The sequence below is a fragment of the Medicago sativa genome, chromosome 7 (assembly GCF_051527215.1).
Source record: "Medicago sativa cultivar Bolivia chromosome 7, Bolivia_mono, whole genome shotgun sequence".
Classification (NCBI taxonomy): Eukaryota; Viridiplantae; Streptophyta; class Magnoliopsida; order Fabales; family Fabaceae; genus Medicago; species Medicago sativa.
In genome coordinates, this window is record NC_140755.1 from 34154378 (window position 1) to 34176404 (window position 22027).

The 22027-nt window shown below is 33.5% G+C and overlaps 2 protein-coding genes across 2 annotated transcripts; both read right to left on the minus strand.

Moving 5' to 3' along the window:
• Positions 1-4846: 4846 nt before the first annotated feature.
• Positions 4847-7343, minus strand: LOC146905830 (F-box/kelch-repeat protein At3g23880-like). Its single transcript, XM_085728651.1, has 2 exons — positions 5905-7343; positions 4847-5065 (listed from the first exon to the last, which is right to left on the minus strand). Exons 1-2 carry the CDS (start codon positions 7135-7137, stop codon positions 4847-4849), a joined length of 1452 nt encoding a protein of 483 aa, XP_085584777.1. The 5' UTR covers positions 7138-7343.
• An 8945-nt stretch (positions 7344-16288) lies between these two features.
• On the minus strand, positions 16289-20182 carry LOC146905831 (F-box/FBD/LRR-repeat protein At4g26340-like). The gene is made up of 5 exons (XM_085729740.1): positions 19972-20182; positions 18436-19191; positions 18167-18310; positions 17778-18054; positions 16289-16656 (listed from the first exon to the last, which is right to left on the minus strand). Exons 2-5 carry the CDS (start codon positions 19171-19173, stop codon positions 16640-16642), a joined length of 1176 nt encoding a protein of 391 aa, XP_085585866.1. The 5' UTR covers positions 19174-19191; positions 19972-20182; the 3' UTR covers positions 16289-16639.
• Between the last annotated feature and the right edge of the window lie 1845 nt (positions 20183-22027).

Consider the following 22027-nt stretch of genomic DNA (forward strand, 5'->3'; position numbering starts at 1 on the left):
TGACCGAGTGGTGTATAATATGATGTCCTTACCATTGAATTTCTTCTGACTTCCTACTATGTATGATGAGTGCATCATGTTTACATTGCACTTTTGTTTTAATTTCATTTATAGAATAATTTACGAAATTCATACAAAATTCTAACTATTCGGCCTGAATTCTGTTGCAAGGAAAACCAGTCTGTATAAAAATATTGCTTGTGATAAAGACCATACTTCTAGTTTTGTAAGTATGGTCCTTATCCTTAAAACTATCATTTTTAACATTGAACAAGACTTGGAAATTAGAATGCTCATAAATCATTTACGAACTTATTACTAACATTTTTCTAAGTCCCCATATGAAGCAATGCACAAAAACCTCTTGAAAAATATTTTTAACATGGTGTAACCGGTTACACCCTAACATCGTAATCGATTACCTACTTGAATTTTTGAATTTTTTTTTATTAATGTTATAGTGTAATCAGTTAAAAACCCTATGGCTTGAGTTTTTTGAAAATTTATTAACTTTTTTATTAATGTTAGTGTAATCAGTTAAAATCAGTTAAAAACCCTATGGCTTGAGTTTTTTGAAATTTTTTTATTAACGTTAATAAAGTTATAGTTATAGTGTAACCGGTTAAACCCCTTAAACTTGGAAATTAGAATGCTCATAAATCATTTACGAACTTATTACTAACATTTTTCTAAGTCCCCATATAAAGCAATGCACAAAAACCTCTTGAAAAATATTTTTAACATGGTGTAACCGGTTACACCCTAACATCGTAATCGGTTACCTACTTGAATTTTTGAATTTTTTTTTATTAATGTTATAGTGTAATCAGTTAAAAACCCTATGGCTTGAGTTTTTTGAAAATTTATTAACTTTTTTATTAATGTTAGTGTAATCAGTTAAAATTAGTTAAAAACCCTATGGCTTGAGTTTTTTGAAATTTTTTTATTAACGTTAATAAAGTTATAGTTATAGTGTAACCGGTTAAACCCTTTTATTAATGTTAGTGTAATCAGTTAAAATTAGTTAAAAACCCTATGGCTTGAGTTTTTTGAAATTTTTTTATTAACGTTAATAAAGTTATAGTTATAGTGTAACCGGTTAAACCCCTTAATAAAGTTATAGTGTAACCGGTTAAACCCCTTAATAAAGTTATAGTTATAGTGTAACCGGTTAAACCCCTCCTATGTGATATCTGGTTACTATTAAATCTGATTGGATCTCATCCCAAAAGTTAGCTCAAAAGATGAGGGTACTCAAACATATTTATATGCTCAACAACCCGGGAACCTGAGCGATGTGGGACTAACAATAAACTACAAACAACTTCAACAACCACCCTCACGCCTAGCGTGGACCTGGGTCCAATTCCCATATTGTAATCCTTAACCCGGCTCTGATACCATTGTTGGGTCACAAGTGGGGCCAGGGGTACACTCGACATCAAGGCCAAAACAACCATACAAGTGAAAGAGACGCCACATTCTTACCCAAAACCTTAAGGCTATAGGTTTATAGGTCCTCTCTCTTATAAAGTGTTCTTATTCCACTTTTCAATCCTATGTGGGACATATAACTCACACTTTTACACAAACTCCCCCTCAAGTGTGAGTTTATCAATTCATTGTGTTTCCCCCTTCAGAGGAAGCTCTTTTCATCCACAAATTCTTGGTTGTACCGTTGTTGCTACTTTTTTCGCAACGAAACCGGACAGCAGAACACGTTGTCAAGAAGACTTTTAACACAAGAGCAGGTCGTACCCTTCGTTGAACCAGGCATTGGTACCATCTTAGAAATTGTGGTTGGGTCTACAACAACCCCACAAAACCGGCTTGTGAGATGCGGATTGCCCTCGTTTATTCTTTGAAATTGTGGTTGGCTCTAACACAACCCCACAAAACCGGCTTGTGAGGTAAGGATTGCCCTCATTCATAAACACATGTTCATGCCATATTTTTTATGATGTGGGACACTTTTACACACCCCCTCACAATCAGCACTATTGGGCTTGGTTCGTGGACATAAATGGTTGCTGGCCCGATAATGAAAACCTAATAGCAAGTGACCCAATTGATCTTTGGGAGGCTCTGATACCATGAAAATGTGATCATATCTCATACCAAAAGTTAGTTAAAACGATGAGGGTACTCAAACATATGTATACACTCAACAACTTGAGAACTTGAGCGATGTGGGACTAACAACAAATTACAAACAACTTCAAAAATTACCACTTCATAAACATGTTTCTGTTCAATAGGGACCCTTTTTAATAGGTAGCATTGGTTCGTAAACATGTTTTCAGCCTCTATAAAATCAATTGATAGCTAAGTAATTTTTAAAACAACCTTCATAATCTCAATTAACATTTTTAATATCATTTGAATTCTAAAACTCTCATTATCTTGTTGGAAAACTTTGTTCATACTTTAACTGTCATAAAAAGTTTTCTGACCATTAAATTTTGTGTTAGAGTGATATTGATCAAAGATACAACCATACATTTTATTCTTCATTACTTCTGTAAAAAGTTTATCATCATTGTTGGTGAGAATTGTTGTAAAGATATTGGGGTGTTATCTTGGTGTGTACAGAAATATTGTTAAGGACCTTAGGTTAAGGTTGCCTGTAACAAACATTCTTACTTAGTGGAATTCTTTCACGGGGTGTGAAGGGAGTAGATGTACCCTTAGGTTTGAAGGATAACCACTATAATTTTGTGTCCATTTTTCTCTTCCCTACTCTCTTTATTTTTCCGCTTTCGTTCATAACTTCAACATAATTTTCCGAAAAAATATTAAGAACCCTAAACTCACAAAAATAATCCTAAAAACTCCGAAAACCTAATTCACCCCGCCCTCTTAGGTTGCACTTTGAACTTACATTGATGTCTTTTGATTAATTACCATGAACAGTTCCTCCAACCCCTCACTTTTGTATTACGCCTCTTGGTAGTACATAGCCATCATCCCCAACTCCACATTATATGCTTCACTCCATTCAACTCCCTGATCATTTATTTAAATTATGAAAGAGTTTCCTTCCCAATTTGAATGCACAGAGTTGGGATAAATGTTCTGTGGCAGTCTTGGAACGTATATGTACTCCATATACATCATCTCCAATGAATCGACATTGTAATTTACGTTCTTTTGAATAAGTGGTATATCACCATCATATTTGCATTGATATGCATTGGTTCATTATTCAGTATTGAAAACATTTAAGTTAAATATTGAAAATTGCATAGCATTGAAGATTCAAATATTATCCAGATAATATGGTATCCTCTATTTGCATTTTTTTCATAATCATATTCATATTCTAATCCTTCTCTAACTATTGAGTTCATGAAAGAGATATATAACTTTGGCAAGCTTGATCAACTATACCATTGAGAGTTTGTTCTCCTTAGCTTGTCTTTGTGCATACAACAACAACCAAACCTTAACTTTTCAGGCAGGGTCACTTACATCTGCCAAATGTCTTTTGTAAATAATTTTTATAGCCAAACTATTAGATACAAAGTTATGTCATTAGATAGTGATATAGTTCACGGGTTGTTATTTGAGTTGGATCAAAATCATGAATTTCAATACCATTTTTATACAGGTATAATATTTTCTAGAGATGTCAATCTTTTTTTTTTAGATGGTATGTGCAACAATTCGATCAAACAAGGCACATAAATAAATAGCTAAGGGTCCAATGAACTACATTTTAGTAGTTTTCGTTTTCTGTCTATGGTGCATTTCAAGAGGTATTTGAAAAGAAAGAAAAAAAAGATCTTTAGCTACAGAGACAGAGGTATTTGAAATTTTGAATGTGATATCCTGGCTTCTATATGTATCATTAGCAGTTTTTCAATAATGTTTTACTTCTGTTTTTGCCATTCATAAATGTGTTTAATAATAATGATGATCCTGGAAACCCTAATGATCTAGTAAACTATTTTCAAATTGGGATGTCAACAAAATTTGTACCTGCGGATACAACTCGACTAGCGAATACCCGCAAGGATATAATAAAGCAGACATAAATATTATTTTTATATTACAAAGTGAGTGGCAGGTGAATTGGTAATACCCATTTGCATCCCTAATTTAAGGAATTGATTTTATCTTCTTTTTGGGTTATTCCAATCTCCAACTTGGCGTTCAAGATTTTTTATTTTTTTTGAGAGAAAGGTGCTTATAACATTTCATTAATAATAATAGATTCAATACAACTTGGGATAACATAATAAATAGTGGGACTAGCTAAAGAAATGGCTTCTCGTGCTAACGCATGAGCCGCCACATTCGCTTGTCGCTTAATGAACTCCATCTTATAGTTTGTAAAATGTGCAGAAAACATCTCCCTGCGTCAGGGATACCGGACACAAAAGTCACTAAGGACAATTGGCTCAATACTAGATATCAAAGTTCAAGTTCAAGAGGAAATGAAAGTCACTGAAGACACTACATATAATTTGGAAAAGTAAAGTAATTGAATATAATCACATATGTTGATGTCTTATCACTCATCAGACATGTCTTAACATACAATTTTTAGTATTACATGAACACTTTTGGGATTGCAATTATTGAGACGGTATGTTAGCAACAATAGTAGAAATATCATTAATCAAGTAACTGAAGACTGATTTGAGCTTAAAATAGTTAATATTTGTAGAGTTTTAACCATTTTTGTATCGTCATAAGTAAAAGTATCTCAGAGGATTATTTCGATGTATTGTTGCCTATACCAAATATGTATTTGGTTTCCATTCGCAGTATTTCTAATTGATGATATACAGAGAAAAATAAATTAGAAAAAAAAAAATTATTAGTTTCACCTTCACCAAAATTAGGGATTAAGATTTGTCCGTAAAGGATGTGGATATTTGTCCGTAAAATACCTCTCAATTGGCAATGTCATATTGCTAGGTTGGTCACCTTCAATTACAAGGTAAATATATTTGTAAGGAACCACACTTTGTTCTTCTATTAGCCAGCCCTTTGCGGAAGCATCAACTACAACGGCTAACCACACTTCTTCCATTTCCTCTAAACTCTCTTCTGTCCGCTATCAGTTGCCGAGATCATATCTCATAATTGCAGACTCACTTTGTCTTTAAGCCCTACTGTCAAGTTAATTTTATTTTGCATAATAAAATTAATCAGAAACCAAAGTAAATGTATCAATTCTAATGTTTTTATGTTAACCTTGCGATTCCTAGGAAACAACCTATGAATGTACCAAGAAACATGTGTAATGTAAATCAAGATAAACAATTAAAAGGATAAGCAGACTTCTTGCTTCAGTGCTTTAACAATTGATCAGTCCTCTTTGTATGAGCATGATCAGTGTCTTTGCTTATTGGGAGGAGTAGATGAAACACAAAGTTGCTTCAGCTTATGGTGATCCTGCCTGGTCCAAAAAGTAACAAATTAAATTGATTAAAACTCTAAAAACTCTAAATTGATTTCTCGCATTCACACGTTTAGAACATGGATAGTGGTTAATTAGATCAAGATCAAACAATCTATATTTAAACTCGAATTTATTCTCTGTAGTTTAATTGTATACTATCAATTTATATCAGCCAAAAAAGTTGGAAGCATTTATGTGCATGTGTATAGGAATTGAAGACTGCAATCTAGCATTCTCAACTATTTATAGTTATGGCATGAGCTTACAATTTTTTTACCAATATAGTATCATGGACATACACATAACAGCTCAAATTTAGATCAGTAAATAAAATCGAAATACAAAGTAAATAAATTTAAGGGAAAAATGACTATTATAGAAAACAGTGGAAACAAAGCAAATACATAGCTGTTATCACACAATATAATTCATTGTAAACCATACACAAACTAACACAAATTCAAACAAGTAAATAATCGAACAAAACTTACTTTCAAGAAGTCGATCGATACCAAGCTTTCAACATATCCCTTGGCATCGAACCACCAAATTTTATTGGTACTTTTAATTCTCTTCACTCTATTATCTCTCAAATTATAAACAATTGCTTGGTCTTCGCGGTTGATTGCAAACATCACTGTATCACCATTATGAGAAACACACAATGGGTTTACAATAAATTCAGGATTATAACTGTAGTTCAACTCACGAAATTTATAATCCACTTGAAGATCCAGATAACTAATTTTAAGGAATTGAATCCAAGATTCTTCAACTCCAAATTCCTTCATTTGCCATATGACAACATAGGTTCCCTTGAAATCATAATAAAGACAAAGACAATCCATCAACACAACAAGATTAGGAGTATGAAATGGAGGATCATGTAGCTCTTCATGACAAAATTGAGGAAGCAACAATTGTTTATATGTCTCTTTCCTCAAATCAAGCGAGATAATTACAAATTTTTCAACTGTAAGATTCTCCACATGACAATAATAACTGTGCCTGACAAACCAGTTAATGCTATTATTCAAATAAACGCCGTCCTTTGCAAAATAACAATAACGATAATGCACCAATACCACAGGAAAACAATCAATATCTCTCCAAACATTATCACCCAAAGCAAAAACTCGTACCGTGGATGTAATAAGGTCGCCATTCCTTTTCAAACATAACACCACCACCTTGTAAGTGTCTGTTGAATCATCATAACCAAATGCAAAATTGCAAAAACTATGCTCTTTCTGATATGAGCGGAAAGACACTAATGTTTCAGATGCAAACCTTGTGGCAGGGTTCCAGAAACAGAACGATTCCTCGATAATCCCAGCAGCAAAAGACAAACCACGCAAACAGACCAAACCATTGCATGAACCAACAATACCACCGGCGTCCTTGTAATTGAATGGGTAGCAAGGATCAGTAAGGACGATGAAATTCGAAGTAGTCTCCATCAAACGAAAGATGGGTACTGCCCTACAGTCTCCCGAACCTTTAGCCTTGTCTGCGAGAATTGCGAGGTGTGTTATTCGTGTATATTTCTTCTTAAGGTGCATTTTAACGAAGACTGGATCAGAGATTAGGGTTTCCCAAGACTTGCAGACACACTTCATCCGCATCAGATATTTCACTTCAATGAACGATAGGACTTCCATAATAAGTTCCTCAGGGAGGATTGCCAGCAGCCCCGCCACTTTGGGCGGAGGAGAGATATTCATCAGAATGACGCAGTTGTTGAAAGTAAAAAATCCTTCGGGCGGAGGAAGAAACCCTATCAAGTGTATTTCTAACTTTTAATTCTGTTTACTTTTTTTTTTCTTCGTAACCTTAATTCTCTTTACTCTATTATCTCAATTTTTTTTTTGAGATAATTATTTTATTTTTTGAAGGTTCGAAACAATTATTTACATATGCCAATTGTATCTTTTTTTTTTATACGCCAGTTGTATTTGTTATCACTTGTTTTTTGTTTTCTACTATATATATATATATATAGTTCTGGACCACTCACACGGCTACACGTATGCAATATTACGCCTATATAAGGGTGAACTTGCTGCACCCCCAAGGTACACAACACTTTTCACAACTCTCCTAAGACTTTTCGTCGAAGTGCTAACGTGTGTGCAAACATCTTTCGTTCCACCACAGAAGACTCATCGCCACCGTACCCGAAGCCATTATTGATCATCGGAGCATTCTCTTTCGTCGTTGCGACTCAACCGTTCTCACTAGACATATCATTTGGTGCTAGAAGGAGGGGATCGTTCGCTAAACTGTCATGGTCCAACGATCCTCCACCTTAATTGTTTTCAGTTACGCATATCTCCACTGTAACTGTTTTCGGTTACACGTTCCTCCACCGTAACGGTTAATATAGTTACTGCTCCTACCTTCGAAGTAATGGCCGAAACTTGCAGGAGAACCACTGGAGGACAAAAAAGTATTAAGAAAGGCTGTAACTAATTAAAACATGGAATTGTAACTATTCAATACACACCCTGCCAAATCAAATTAAAAATAATTATTAAAGCCCCGTTTACTTTGTGAAAATATTTTACGTATTCATTTTTCTAACTTTGTGTTAATTTTACTTGCTAACAAGAAAATAAGAGACTCTTGAAGTGAACAATTGTGCGCATTTTTTGTAAACAATGAAAATGTAAAAAAAAAAAAAATCAATTATTTCTAGAAAAGCATCAAGCCCAACTAGCATTTCATCTTCTTATTAACATGTTACGATGAACATATGTTTTAGAAAATGAACATAGATAATGTTTTCACCAAAACACTAATACAAGTTCAATTTTGGAGTACGATAGTTTTCAAAGAAAAATAGAGTTTGACATTGGGTGTTCTCCCCCGGTTTTAATTTGGCAAGCCCTAGATTCTCAATTGAAGTCAATTCTATTAGACAACCATAACTGAGATTGGACCACCTATAACACCAAATTCACGACATTAAGGCTTAAATGAGCGGCTTTAAGGATAACTCAAATCTGATGTTAAGAATTGCATGGGTTTTAAGAGCTTAAGCTGGGCTTAAGGCCTTCGATTTAAAAATGGAAAATACTAATGAGTGCCCTTGCGGTATTGATAAGAAGACAACTATAAAAATATTATATTGGAAAGTGGTGTAATCAACTTCTTAAAAGTTTAAAAATTGCGTTTTCCAATGCAAAATTCTTTATTTTGTTTTCTTAAAGGGCACTTGTTAGCATGACCCTTTACATGTTTAAAAGGTATTGAGAGGCCTAAATGATGAAATGTAAAATTCAATCAAAAAGGTGGATCTTATCCTTCGTCCTAGTTTTCCACCCCTACCTATTCCCCCACATATTCCATTCCCTTCCCCCTTCATCAAAGCACCACTTCTTTCCCTTCCTTTTCAGTTCGAATCCTCCTCCTCCAAGCTGCTGTTTCCTCAAAGCACCCTCTCGTTGTTTTTGTTTTTTTTTTGTTTTTTTTTTTGTTTAACTTGTAAACCCTTTCATTCTCGCCATCTGAAATGTCTTCCAAGCGTCATTCAAGTCCAAATAGGAACAGAATCAGCTTTATGGACATGGTAGTGATGAGGACAATTGGGAACAGAGGCGTAACCCTTCATATGGGAGGGGTAGCCTTGGCTACCTCAAAATAAATATTATTCTTGAATTGGTCGGTATGTATTTATACTCGGCTACTCCAAATAATAAACATTGAGCTACCCCAAACAAGTTCAGTTGCAAAAATTAACATAAATAATAAAGTAAAAAAAACTACTATAAGATTGATAGATTTATTTGTATTGGTTTGATACTTTTTTCGGTCTCAATAGAGAAACTTTTTTTAACAATAAAAATTATCAAGACAGTAGTCATAGACAAATTAAATGAACAATGAGTTTCTTGCAAATAACCTATTTATTTACATTTGAAAAGACATTATTAATCTATTATGAAACATGCAATTAATAATGAAATTGGGTTCTTGAAATGCATTTTGCCCAACGTTTTTAAATAGCGATTTTTATATTAAGGTCGTAAGATTTGTTAATTTTAGTCCTTAATTTTTTTGTTAGAGATTAAATTCAAGACTAAAAAACACATTTTTTTTGTAAAATTTTAAAAAACTGAGACAAAAATTGAATAATTTTTTTTAAGGACTAAACCTAAAAAATTATAATTTATGGGACCAAAAATATATTTTATCCTTAAATTTAATATGTTTGTTTAAAAAAAAAATCTTCTTTATAGTTGGCCCTGCATAAATTTTTTGCGAGCTTCGCCGCTGATTGGGAAGAACCACAAATTGCTCCTAAATGTCTTTATTCTGAACTAAGAACATGCTCGCTTATAGATTACAAAGGCACGAAGTGTGAGCTTCAATTTGCAGAGTATGTTTTGAAGAATGCCAACTTACTGCGCACAATGACAATTAATGCGTCTTCTGAAGATTTAACTATAAAGTACCAAATGCTAATGGATTTATCTTTGTGTCCAAGGGAGCTCTCCTATATGTAAACTTTCATTCATTTGATTGAAGACGGTTAGAACACAAATACATTAATTATATTTTCTAATTTCTAATGTTATATTAAATTCTAGATATACCATAATATCAATGGATGGTTTGAAATACATGCACTTTGTTTCATTAGGTCACTATTATATATTTTCAAAGTTTTTTTATTCTAGCTCCTCCAAACCTGTGAAATTTCCTTCCTTGCTGATAATTGTTTTTGTTTTCTGTTATATCCATACTTATACGAAGCAGAACTTGAATCATCACTAAGTTCATATTGAGATTTGATTGCATGCATGTTGATAAAGTTGTAAACATTAACAAACAGTACAACCGTGATGCATTAGGTAGTATTTTGAATAAGTGTAGGGAGCTTTTGTTAGCTAGTACCAACTTTATCAGATAAGTTTTGTTAGGCGACAAAGCAATTGAGTTGCTCATTCTCAAACGAGGGCATCTTGATCTCTTTCTAGTACGTGTTTTTTATTACTTGTCACTCTGTATTGAGACTATTAATACGAATGAAATGTACTATGGTTCTCTAAGTCAAAGTAACTTTTTTTTGTCTCTTGACAAAATTATGGTTTGCAATTGACACGTGTTCATGTGCCTTGTACACCGATGACTGAACATGTTTATTGTGGACTTGTGGAAAGAAGTCGCACATACATCAACTTTGAATAAGTGTAACTAGGATTTGGGCTCTCCGACATCGTCCGTCATCGACAACACTTGTTCAATATTAGTCTCATTGTGGTAGCGTATATTAATCCGGTCTCATGTATAAGCTAAAAAAGTCAAACAAAGTTGATGTATCTGGTTAAAAATTTGAAACAGATAATTTGAATAAGTGTAACTAGATGCATCCACTTGTTTAACTAATTTAACCAAGGCCTGCAACAGTTAAGGCTTGGTTTCGTTTCCAATTATGTGTATGTGTTCAATTGTTTCTTGATAAGTTGCCTCCCCGCAGTTTTGAATAAGTGTATTAAAAATGTTATCAAGGAGGATGGTTTTAGCTTCTGATGTGGTTACTAGCAAGCATTTTTTGTCAGAATATTCTCTAAATCAAAATATTTGCAAAAAATTGATCCAACGAGGCACATAAGAAAATAACCAGGTTCCAATAAATTCATAGTAATTTCAACATTAAGTAACTTTTAGAAAAAATTAGGATCATTGAATGCTTTGCTATAGAAAAAGAAACGAACGAAATAGCTATAGGACAATGACAACGAAATAGCTTTAGTTTTAAATTGTTTAATTAGACCAATTTTACCATGCTTTGTTTTCTCCTTCAAAAAAAAAAACCATGTTTTGTTTTCTTTCATACTTGTATGTTTTGAACGCTTTCAGAAAATTAAATGGTGTTGGATGTACCTCTTTCTATCTAGTACTAGCATGGATATCCGTTTCAAAACGGGCTAGAATTTAGTCTTATTTGTGGGAGAGAATGTTGTGATGTATCAAGTGACAGTTACACTCAACATTGAATAAAATAGTGAAGGTTGAGAATTATTTTTTCATTCCTTATGAAAATTATTGGAAGTTCCTTAAGAAGTTTCATATGAGAAAGCTCCTTAGAAGGGAACACTTTGTTAGTATTCGTGAGGATGAAAAGTGTTTTTTGGGGACGAATTTGGAAATATCTAAAAGTGGTAAATCAATTGAAATTGGGCATGAACTTTAGGCATACTCATAACATCATATTAATAATATTGAAAGTGGGGAAAAAGAGTATAATTCTTCAGCTATTCGTATAGTACTTACTATAGCTCTATCAAAGTCGTGGTCCATTCATCAGCTAGATGTTAAAAATGTATTTCTTCACGGTGAACTTCAAGAAACCGTATACATGCATCAGCCGATGGGTTTTCGAGACCCAATCCATCCAGATTATGTTTGTTTATTGAAGAAATCTCTTTATGGCCTTAAACAGGCCCCTCGTGCTTGGTACCAACGGTTTGCTGATTTTGCACTCACCATCGGTTTTTCCCATAGCAAATATGATCATTCTCTATTTATTTATAGGAAAGGAAATGACATGGCATATATTTTACTCTATGTTGACGACATCATTCTTACTGCATCATCTGATGCTCTTCGTCAGTCTATTATGTCACTTCTTGCCTCCGAATTTGCTATGAAAGATTTGGGCACTCTAAGTTATTTTTTAGGCCTTCAGTTACACATCATGCAGGTGGCTTATTTCTTAGTCAAAGAAAATATGCGTCTGAGATAATTGAACGAGCAGGTATGACCTCATGTAAACCAACAGCTACGCCAGTGGATACCAAATCTAAGCTAAGTACCTCATCAGGTTCTCCATACAAAGATCCTACACACTATAGGAGATTAGCAGGTGCATTACAATATCTCACATTCACGAGACCAGATATATCATATGATGTACAACAGGTGTGCTTGCACATGCATGACCCAAAGGATGAACATATGAATGCTCTCAAACGCATTCTGCGATATCTTCAAGGTACTCTTGACCATGGCCTACATCTATATAAATCTTCTGTTTCTGGTCTCATCTCCTACACAGACGCCGATTGGGGTGGGTGCCCCGATACTCGACGTTCCACCTCTGGATATTGCATCTTCCTTGGTGACAACTTGATATCATGGTCATCTAAGTGTCAACCAACTCTATCTCGATCAAGTGCTGAAGCCGAATATAGAGGGGTTGCCAATGTTGTCTCTGAATCTTGTTGGATCCGGAACCTTCTCTTGGAACTCCATTGCCCAATTCCTAAAGCTACCTTAGTGCATTGTGATAATATTAGTGCAATATACCTCTCTGGTAATCCTGTTCAACATCAACGCACTAAGCATATTGAAATGGACATTCACTTTGTTCGTGAAAAAGTTTCCCGTGGACAAGTCCGTGTTCTTCATGTTCCATCTCGTTATCAAATTGCCGACATCTTCACGAAAGGTCTTCCGCGCATACTATTTGAAGATTTCAGAGACAGTCTCAGCATACGGCGGCCTCCCGCTTCGACTGCGGGGGTGTGTTAGAATACAGCAAGAGTTGATCACATTCATTATTCATCATTGTGTAAATAATTATAGTTAATTGTACAATAACTATTCATCATTGTGTAAATAATTATAGTTAATTGTACAATAACTCCCACCTTAATTGGAGTTAATGTATTGTTGTATATATGTTTGTCAAATCAATGAGAATACACAGGCAATATAATTCTTACAATAACACCAAATTCACGACATTAAGGACAACTCAAATCTGATGTTAAGAATTGCATCATGGGTTTTAAGAGATTTAAGGACAACTCAACTCAAATGAGCGGCTTAAGGCCTTCAATTTAAAAATGGAAAATATTAACGAGTGCCCTTGCGGTATTGATAAGAAGACAACTATAAAAATATTATATTGGAAAGTGTTGTAATCAACTTCTTAGAAGTTTAAAAATTGTGTTTTCCAATGCAAAATTCTTTATTTTGTTTCCTTAAAGGACACTTGTTAGCATGACCCTTTACATGTTTAAAGGGTATTGAGATGCCTAAATGATGAAATGTAAAATTCAATCAAAAAGGTGGATCTTATCCTTCGTCCTAGTTTTCCACCCCTACCTATTCCCCCAAATCTTCCATTCCCTTCCCCCTTCATCAAAGCACCGCTTCTTTCCCTTCCTTTTCAGTTCGAATCCTCCTCCTCCAAGCTGCTGTTTCCTCAAAGCACCCTCTCGTTGTTTTTTTTTTTGTTTAACTTGTAAACCCTTTCATTCTCACCATCTGAAATGTCTTCCAAGCGTCATTCAAGTCCAACTCCAAATAGGAACAGAATCAGCTTTATGGACATGGTAGTGATGAGGACAATTGGGAAGAACCACAAATTGCTCCTAAATGTCTTTATTCTCAACTAAGAACATGCTCGCTTATAGATTACAAAGGCACGAAGTGTGACCTTCAATTTGCAGAGTATGTTTTGAAGAATGCCAACTTACTGCGCACAATGACAATTAATGCCTCTTCTGAAGATTTAACTATAAAGTACCAAATGCTAATGGATTTATCTTTGTGTCCAAGTGGCTCTCCTACATGTAAACTTTCATTCATTTGATTGAAGAAGGTTAGAACACAAATACATTAATTATATTTTCTAATTTCTAATGTTATATTAAATTCTAGATATGCAATAATATCAATGGATGGTTTGAAATACATGCACTTTGTTTCATTAATACGTGTTCATGTGCCTTGTACACCGATGACTAAACATGTTTATTGTGGACTTGTGGAAAGAAGTCGCACATACATCAATTTTGAATAAGTGTAACTAGGATTTCGGCTCTCCGACATCGTCCGTCATCGACAACACTTGTTCAATATTAGTCTCATTGTGGTAGCATATATTAATCCGGGGTCTCATGTATAAGCTAAAAAGTCAAACAAAGTTGATGTATCTAGTAAAAAATTTGAATCAAATACTTTGAATCCACTTGTTTAACTAATTTAACCAAGGCCTACAACAGTTAAGGCTTGGTTTCGTTTCCAATTATGTGTTCAATTGTTTCCTGATAAGTTGCCTCCCCGCAGTTTTGAACAAGTGTAATAAAAATGTTATCAAGGAGGGTGGTTTAATATTAGATATTTGTTTTTTTTTTAATATGAAATTCAAGCAGAAGCTAAGGAGTCATCAACATGCTGCTTTAATATTAGATATTTGTTTTTTTTTTAAATTGATAATTTTAATTATCGTTATGTTATCTTGTCGTGTTTGGCTGACTTTTGATATTTTTATTTGAGTTATTTTAGGATTGGATCTAACATTGAGGTTTAGACTCTATTTCTTTTGTTATTATATTCACAATTGACTAAGTGATTTCTTTAGTTTTAAATTGTTTAATTAGACCTATTTTACCATGCTTTGTTTTCTTTCATACTTGTAAGTTTTGAACGCTTTCAGAAAATTAAATGGTGTTGGATGTACCTTTCTATCGTACTAGCATGGATACCCGTTCCAAAAACGGGCTAGAATTTAGTCTTATTTGAGGGAGAGAATGTTGTGATGTATCAAGTGACAGTTACGCTCCAACATTGAATAGAATAGTCAAAGTGGAGAAACATACTAGTACTAGATAGAAAGAGGTACATCCAACACCATTTAATTTAATTACCTGAAAGTGTTCAAAACATACAACATCATTTAATTACCCAAGAAAACCATATATTTAATGCCTTAAAATATTAGGTGAAAATGTGGTATCATTCTCACTTATGATTGTTCTATCAACTGGTCAATCCACACCGGTTTTGGCTCCCCTAGAAAGCCCAACGGTGGTGGCGTAGCCCGATTTCACTTTGTGGGGGAAGCTCGAGTGGTTCATGATGGTAGATCACGAATGTGTAGAGTCTCATACTTGAGGTAAAGATGTTATTGTGCCGAGTGCGAGCTAAGGTTCCACATTAGATGCAAGAGTGGATGTTGCGCAAAATATAAGTGATATGACTCATATTACTAATGTCTTAAGGTTTAAGGAGAAGATGTCGCGTCGATTTCACTTGTGCCATTTCTTAGTCTAATTTGATTATTAAACTCAATTTAGGATCCCCCAGTAGTTACAACATTATGATGAACTGTTTTTATAGTTTTTGGATGTCAATTGTTTCATTTTTTTATTTCAAAATTTAGTTTTTTGATATCATTCTTTTTCATGTGATTTTTTCATTCAATAACTATTATTTCAAATTTCTTTACTTTTGGTATTTGGTGGCGCAAGTGACATTAGAAAATTGTACATGTGTTATGTTTAGTTGACAAAATACATGTTTATCAGACATTTAAAATTATATGTGACGTTTTCTTAATTGAATCTAAGAAAAGTAATGGAGTGAATGATGACATTATTGGTCAATTGAGAAAAGTGATTAGGAAAATTGGTGAACTTCTTGATTCATTTAATTTGGATGACATTATTGGATTTATGAGAAATTTAGATTTGAGAAGAGTGACACATCATAAAATGGATGTAAAGATGGAGAAAGTGTTGAAGGAACAAGAAGAGGAAAGAGCAAATGAAATGAAGAGGAACAAGAAGTGAGGAAGAAGGATCTGTTTACATTTTATTGAATTGAAGCTAATGGAGCTAATATAAACTCACCAGAGAATATGCTAAAGCTTTTGAACACTGTAAAAGTCACCCTATTTTGAAATAAATAAGTTAAATTTATGCTGTGAGGAACTGAATTTTATAGCTATAGAATATAGATATATTTAAAGATGAGAGAATCATCAAGCTTTATCATGTTTTCAGTTCATTCAGAATTTTGAGTGTAGCCATTGATTTTAAGTAGATGATGTATACTACATTTAATTATTCACATGCATAATGACAATAGCATATCAATTTTATATATCAATAAATTCAAAATAAGTGCAACATCACTGACTTCAACAAGCAAGAATTTTTGTTTTGTTCATACAAGATAATTACGAAAAACTTGAAGTTAGAAAATTTATATGGAGTTTGCTCTTCATACATCTTCATAATTTTTTTTATTCAGACAAGATAATTACGAAAGACTTGAAGTTACGTGATCTATATGAAGTTCGCGCTTCACACATCAAAATAAGTACAAAATCGCTCTCCCTGCGAAAACCATTTGAATATACCCTTCCTATGAGTCAAAACACCAGATGAAATCAGCCTTCCCTTCGAAATTCACATCATGCAATCATCAGTTTTCTCTATTATCTGAAATCAATAAAAAAACAAAAGTGAGGTAAAAACCTAACACAAATTTCTTCCATGGTCGTTCTTTATTACGTCAAGAACCATAATGATTTGAGTCATGTAACTCAAGGAAAAAGGTATGATCTATGTGTTTACAAAACATGAGATAAGGAAATTAAACTAAGAAAATACTTTTGTAGTATTAGCTCAAGCATCTTAGTTGGGGCTAACATAGTTCTATACAATTCATAAACATTCGAGCCAAATCCATAACAAAATTAGTATCATACATGCACAAAATTAAAGCAGAAAACACAGGTTATTCAAAAATAGCAAAAACCAACCAAAAATGTAAAGTAATTCTGTGGTCTACATGAAGTGTGCCTCTCTTATTAGATCCTAAAATTGTATTTCATTCCACCGTATCTAATTTAAGAATTAGTAATAATATTGAACTTGTTTGATTTATATCAATTTAAGAATTGAATTCGTCAAAACATCATCTTGTAGCATATTGAAAGTCTGTAATGGGATTTGAAAATATTTTCATCTAAATAAACTATTTTCAATTGTATAGCAAGTAACTAGTGTTCTAAACCAACACAAGTTGGGTCTGTCAGTTGTTGGTCAATATTGAAAAGAAACCAATTGTATCATATAAGCATTTTATCGTTCATGATAGTCTATTTTATGCATTATCAGCTAAAGACACCTTTCTTGAATTGTATTCAGGTGGCCACTTGTTTTATCAATACATCCACAAAATGGTATAAATAGAGAATAACATTCAAAACCTGCAAGCAGTAAAAGTCATGCATTCAAGAGAAACAAAAAGATGATAATAACATGTAATAGTCAAGGTCAACTATATGGATCAAACAATCCCATAATGTCTTGAACAGAGTCTTCAAAAAGATGATTTAGGATTTCTTTGAAAATACAACTACTTTGTTTATGTTTTTTCCATGTTCACTAATTTACTTTGGTTATGCATCAAATCGGAAATTAGTGTACATGGATCATTTAAAGACCCCGTTGCCCTCAAGTTGTGCACCAGGACAAAGTTTATGACCATCAAATTCTACCAGGTGCATGGTAGATGTAAATGAAATGAAATAAACGATAATGTAACTACTACTTACATGGAACAAGATAAAATATAAGTTTACACGATGCAGAGGCCTTTGGACTTGAGGACAAATGTCTTTCTATTTTGGATTGTCCACTGTTCCAGATTGTCATTGTCTGTAAAACTTCTGCATTCTTCAAAATATACCTTGCTAGCATAATTTGACACCGTCGGCCTGAAAAACTAAAAAATTTGCAAGTTCTTAGGTGTAATGAAAGGCATTGCGGAACAAATTTTGGGTCCGCCGAATTTTCTTTGTCAATAATGCCCTCATTCTCATCATGCTCGACCTGTCAATAATGCACATAAAATAAAACATAATGGATAGAAGCTAGATTTGGCCGAAGCAAAATTCTAAAAGTGTGCTATGAAAAGATAAATCAGATATGATTTTTAACAAACCTCATCAAGGAGAAGCTTTTGAAGCATGGGGCAGTGATTGAGAACTTGTATTAAGAACTTCCAGCTACGATGGAGAGAAACACAAATTAACTCCAACTGGGTCAAGTTATGAAAAGTAGGGATGGAATCAATAGGGGAATTCTCCTATAATATTTAGAAAGACAAATTGTCAAACATCAGGGTAAAATGCTCATGAAAAAAATAGAGTAAAGGGAAACTAAGTATAGATTATCACATATTGATTCCATTAGAAAGTATTGTAATCAAACCTGGTCGATTTCTAAGCGCAGCGAAGGTACATTATGAACTGATTTCAATGGAAAATGACATAGGAAGCAATCAATATCGGCTCGGGTCAAGTTACTTAAGTAAAAACTCTTCCACTCATCACAGGTAAGAGACTCATCGGAATCAAACACCACATATAATGTGCATAAATCCTCAAGAATTGGGCATCCAATTAGAAACAACATAAAATCCCGAAGTTTAGGGAAATAAATATTCCTCAAATGAAGGGTTTTAAGAGATGGAAGTAAAACAGGAGAAATACCCTCCAACACACTGAAACCAAAAAGCTTGAGAACCACAAGGGTTCTGCAGGTGAGAATAGAGGTGGGCAATTTGGGCATACACATTGGTAGTTCCACTGAAAGATTAAGGTATTCAACATTGCGTTGTACTAGAATGTTTACCCATTTAGTGATAGTGTCCATGGGGCGGGGAGGATTGAGCATATCATTATCATATTCAAAATCAAGGTGGAAAGTCTTAATGGGAAGTGAGGGATCTCGAGAGAGGAAAACGGAGTACACAAAGTTGATAAAGCCAACAAAGGTGTTTTGGTCTCTCACTATAATGTTGAGAACAGGAACAGAGAGGCAGAGATTCTTCCACCTCTTGGAAAGAATGCTAGTGGCAACAGATTGATTGGTTTGGAGAAAAGAGAGAATGTGACACAGGATCTCGTCTGGCAAAGTGCTTATTATATCCTCCTCCTCCGCCGCCATTGAAAATCAGACTGTTACCTGAAATTGCAGTACAACAAAGGTAAGCAAACTGAAAGAATATGATTAATAAGGGCGATAATTTTTCGAATTCAAGAAGGAATAGCTCTCTTAATTAGAATAGTAAAATTGTCCCAATTAGAGAAGGGACATGCGTCATAGAATAGTGAGGAAGATTAGAATTATCTCTGAATAATTACTTACCCATTCTTTTACATGTTCAATTATTTAAATCTGCTACTAAAGGATAACTACTCCCGAATAACAAATACTAACTACCAATATACTGTGACAACCTAAAAAATATATAATCGTGACTGGTGCACGAACTAATACCTCATAGTTTGGAAAGCCTGCTGACCAAATAATAAATAAACAATTTATAAACTAACTTTGGATTCAAAATCATGTTTACTGAAATATCGAAAGAGTAAGCTTTGTATTTTCAACATTTCTAAGATGTAAATCTTGTTCATAAACTATTATCCCCGGCCAAAATTTCATGATACAACTAGATATGTATACAATTATAAACAAAACATCCTATAGTTCCAAATAGCTGCAGATATACCGACTCAACATAAACATAAATAAAATAGTCTCCCACCAAAGGAAGCCTACCAAAAAAGGAACAATGCAGGGACTTTGAGTTTGTTAGCAGCTTGCTACTCAGCTGATAAATTTCCTAAACTATTCGGAATAAGAGATTTAGACAAAACCCTAAACCCTAAACTATTCGGAACGATCGCACTATCAATAGATAAGAGATGTAGACAAAACCCCAATTTGTTAAAGTTTTACCTCAAAGAGTCTCAACGAGCAACTTTCAAGAAATGGGTATTATTCTCTTTTCTTAGAGTACTGTGAGATAACTTATGCAAGAAATTGGATGACTTATGCAAGAAATTTGGTGATTTGAAATGAGAAAAAGAAAATGAAGGAGATGAGAATTTGGTGAAGAAGGTGAAGGGACAGAGAAGAAAGGTGAAAGAATGAAAGAGAAAAGGAGAAAAATAATGAGTAAATTAAATAAGTATTTAAAAAAAATGACCTTAGGAAGGAGGAACTTCACTTTAACGTTATTAATGCCTTTTTTACCTTTGCAAATTCCAATTTCTTTTCCTTTTCATTTCCAATTTCCATTATTACTGTATTAATTTTGGTTGCAATTTCCATTATCCCACTGGCTGTTTACGATGCAAAAACACACTCTCTAGTCTAAGAAGAAAAAATAGATCAGGCAATCCCACAACATATACTCACATTATAGGTGTTCAAATTCAAATCGATCCAAATTAAAACAACTGAAAACCGCACAAAACCAAATAATATTAGATATGTTTGGATTTTGTCAAAAAATAAAAAATTAGATGTGTTTGGATGACATCTTATGAAAACCGTTCTGATTAGATCGGATTTTTGATTGATTTTTCAAAACCGAACTGAACCACATACATTTTAAGCTATTATTATTATTTTTCTTTTTTAATTCTTTTAATTGTACATATGAGTTTACCTTAATCAATTTTGTTTCTATTTCAATCAATCAATTTTATAAATCATATGTTATATTTTGTATCAAACTCATTATTTTAGTATATTTTTATAAGATTATTATTAATAAAAACAGTTACAATTTATAATTTGGATATCCAAAAACTTATCCAAATTAAACCTCATTAAATTGGATCGGATCGGATCGGTCCTTGGATCGGATACCGAGTTTTAAAAAAAAATTATTTCATGGCACTTATGACTTATTTGATGCGTAAACAGAAAATATTGCAGTTAACTCGTGTGTGGCTCATTGATAAATTAATGTGTCCGACCATGGTAGATGTTAATGTTATGCTTCATTTGTGTATTGAACAAAAGACATTAACTCTTTTTTACAAACTGAACCTAATGAATCTGTTTACACTGATTTTTTGGTGATATAAACTTTATTATTTATAAACGTTTTAGGACTGAATAAATTTTTTTTTATAGTGTTTGTTCAAGTCTCGCGATTATTGATATCACTTCATGTGTTTTTTAAGAACAAAGTTATTGTTCTTATTAATGTTAGAATTGCATCGAACATCTTTTAATAACAAGTTGTCTCATGACAATATAATAGAAAAATGCGAGCATATTCAAAAGAAATAAAATAAAGAAAGATGAAAAGAAAAGCAAATTTTAAAAGAAAAAGAAAAATATTAAATTGCAGAGAATGTAAAGGGTGATTGGAATCCATCTCTTTCTGCCCCTAAAACCCGTTTGCCAACTCGGCGTGGGTGTGTTACATGGCTTTCAGAAAATAGGATCTAACCTTTTTTTTCTTATTACAAACTGATATGTATAGACCTTGTAGGAAAAACTACCACTAAATCATATGGTCTAGATTAAAAGTAGAAATAACTTCCTAAAACACTAGAATAACTTCGATGCACTTCAACCTTGTTTGTTGCCATGCTCCACTTTGTCTTATTGCACTCCAATTATAACTTCAGATTATTTCTCCTTATCTTTGGTCGAAATTGCGGTATGTCAAAGTCTGTATGCTCTTGGTCGAAATCCATTTGCACTTTGCTGCATGTCGAAATAACCCATCTAACTTGCCGAAAATATAATCATGATTTGGACCAAATATTTTATTTTTGGTATTAGCAGAACCGAACCAAATCGTTCGTGAACTTTAAACAAGCCGAACTTGCTTAAAAAAGAGTTTATGTCAAACTCGAACCAAGTTTCAAGCTGGACCAATTCTTATCGAGTTGAATCGAACTCAGACGAGTTCGACTCGACTTGACTCATTTTCAGCCCCGACCACAAGCACCTAAATAAAAAGACAAATACTACTCACACCCAAAAAATC

Coding starts and splice junctions, on each gene's coding strand:
- LOC146905830 (XM_085728651.1), bottom strand. CDS start 7,137: ATGAATATCTCTCCTCCGCCCAAAGTGGCGGGGCTGCTGGCAATCCTC. Junction 5,066..5,904: donor TATCGATCGACTTCTTGAAA/GTAAGTTTTGTT, acceptor GGCAACTGATAG/CGGACAGAAGAGAGTTTAGA.
- LOC146905831 (XM_085729740.1), bottom strand. CDS start 19,173: ATGGCGGCGGAGGAGGAGGATATAATAAGCACTTTGCCAGACGAGATC. Junction 18,311..18,435: donor TGCGCTTAGAAATCGACCAG/GTTTGATTACAA, acceptor TAAATATTATAG/GAGAATTCCCCTATTGATTC. Junction 18,055..18,166: donor AAAAGCTTCTCCTTGATGAG/GTTTGTTAAAAA, acceptor CATTATTGACAG/GTCGAGCATGATGAGAATGA.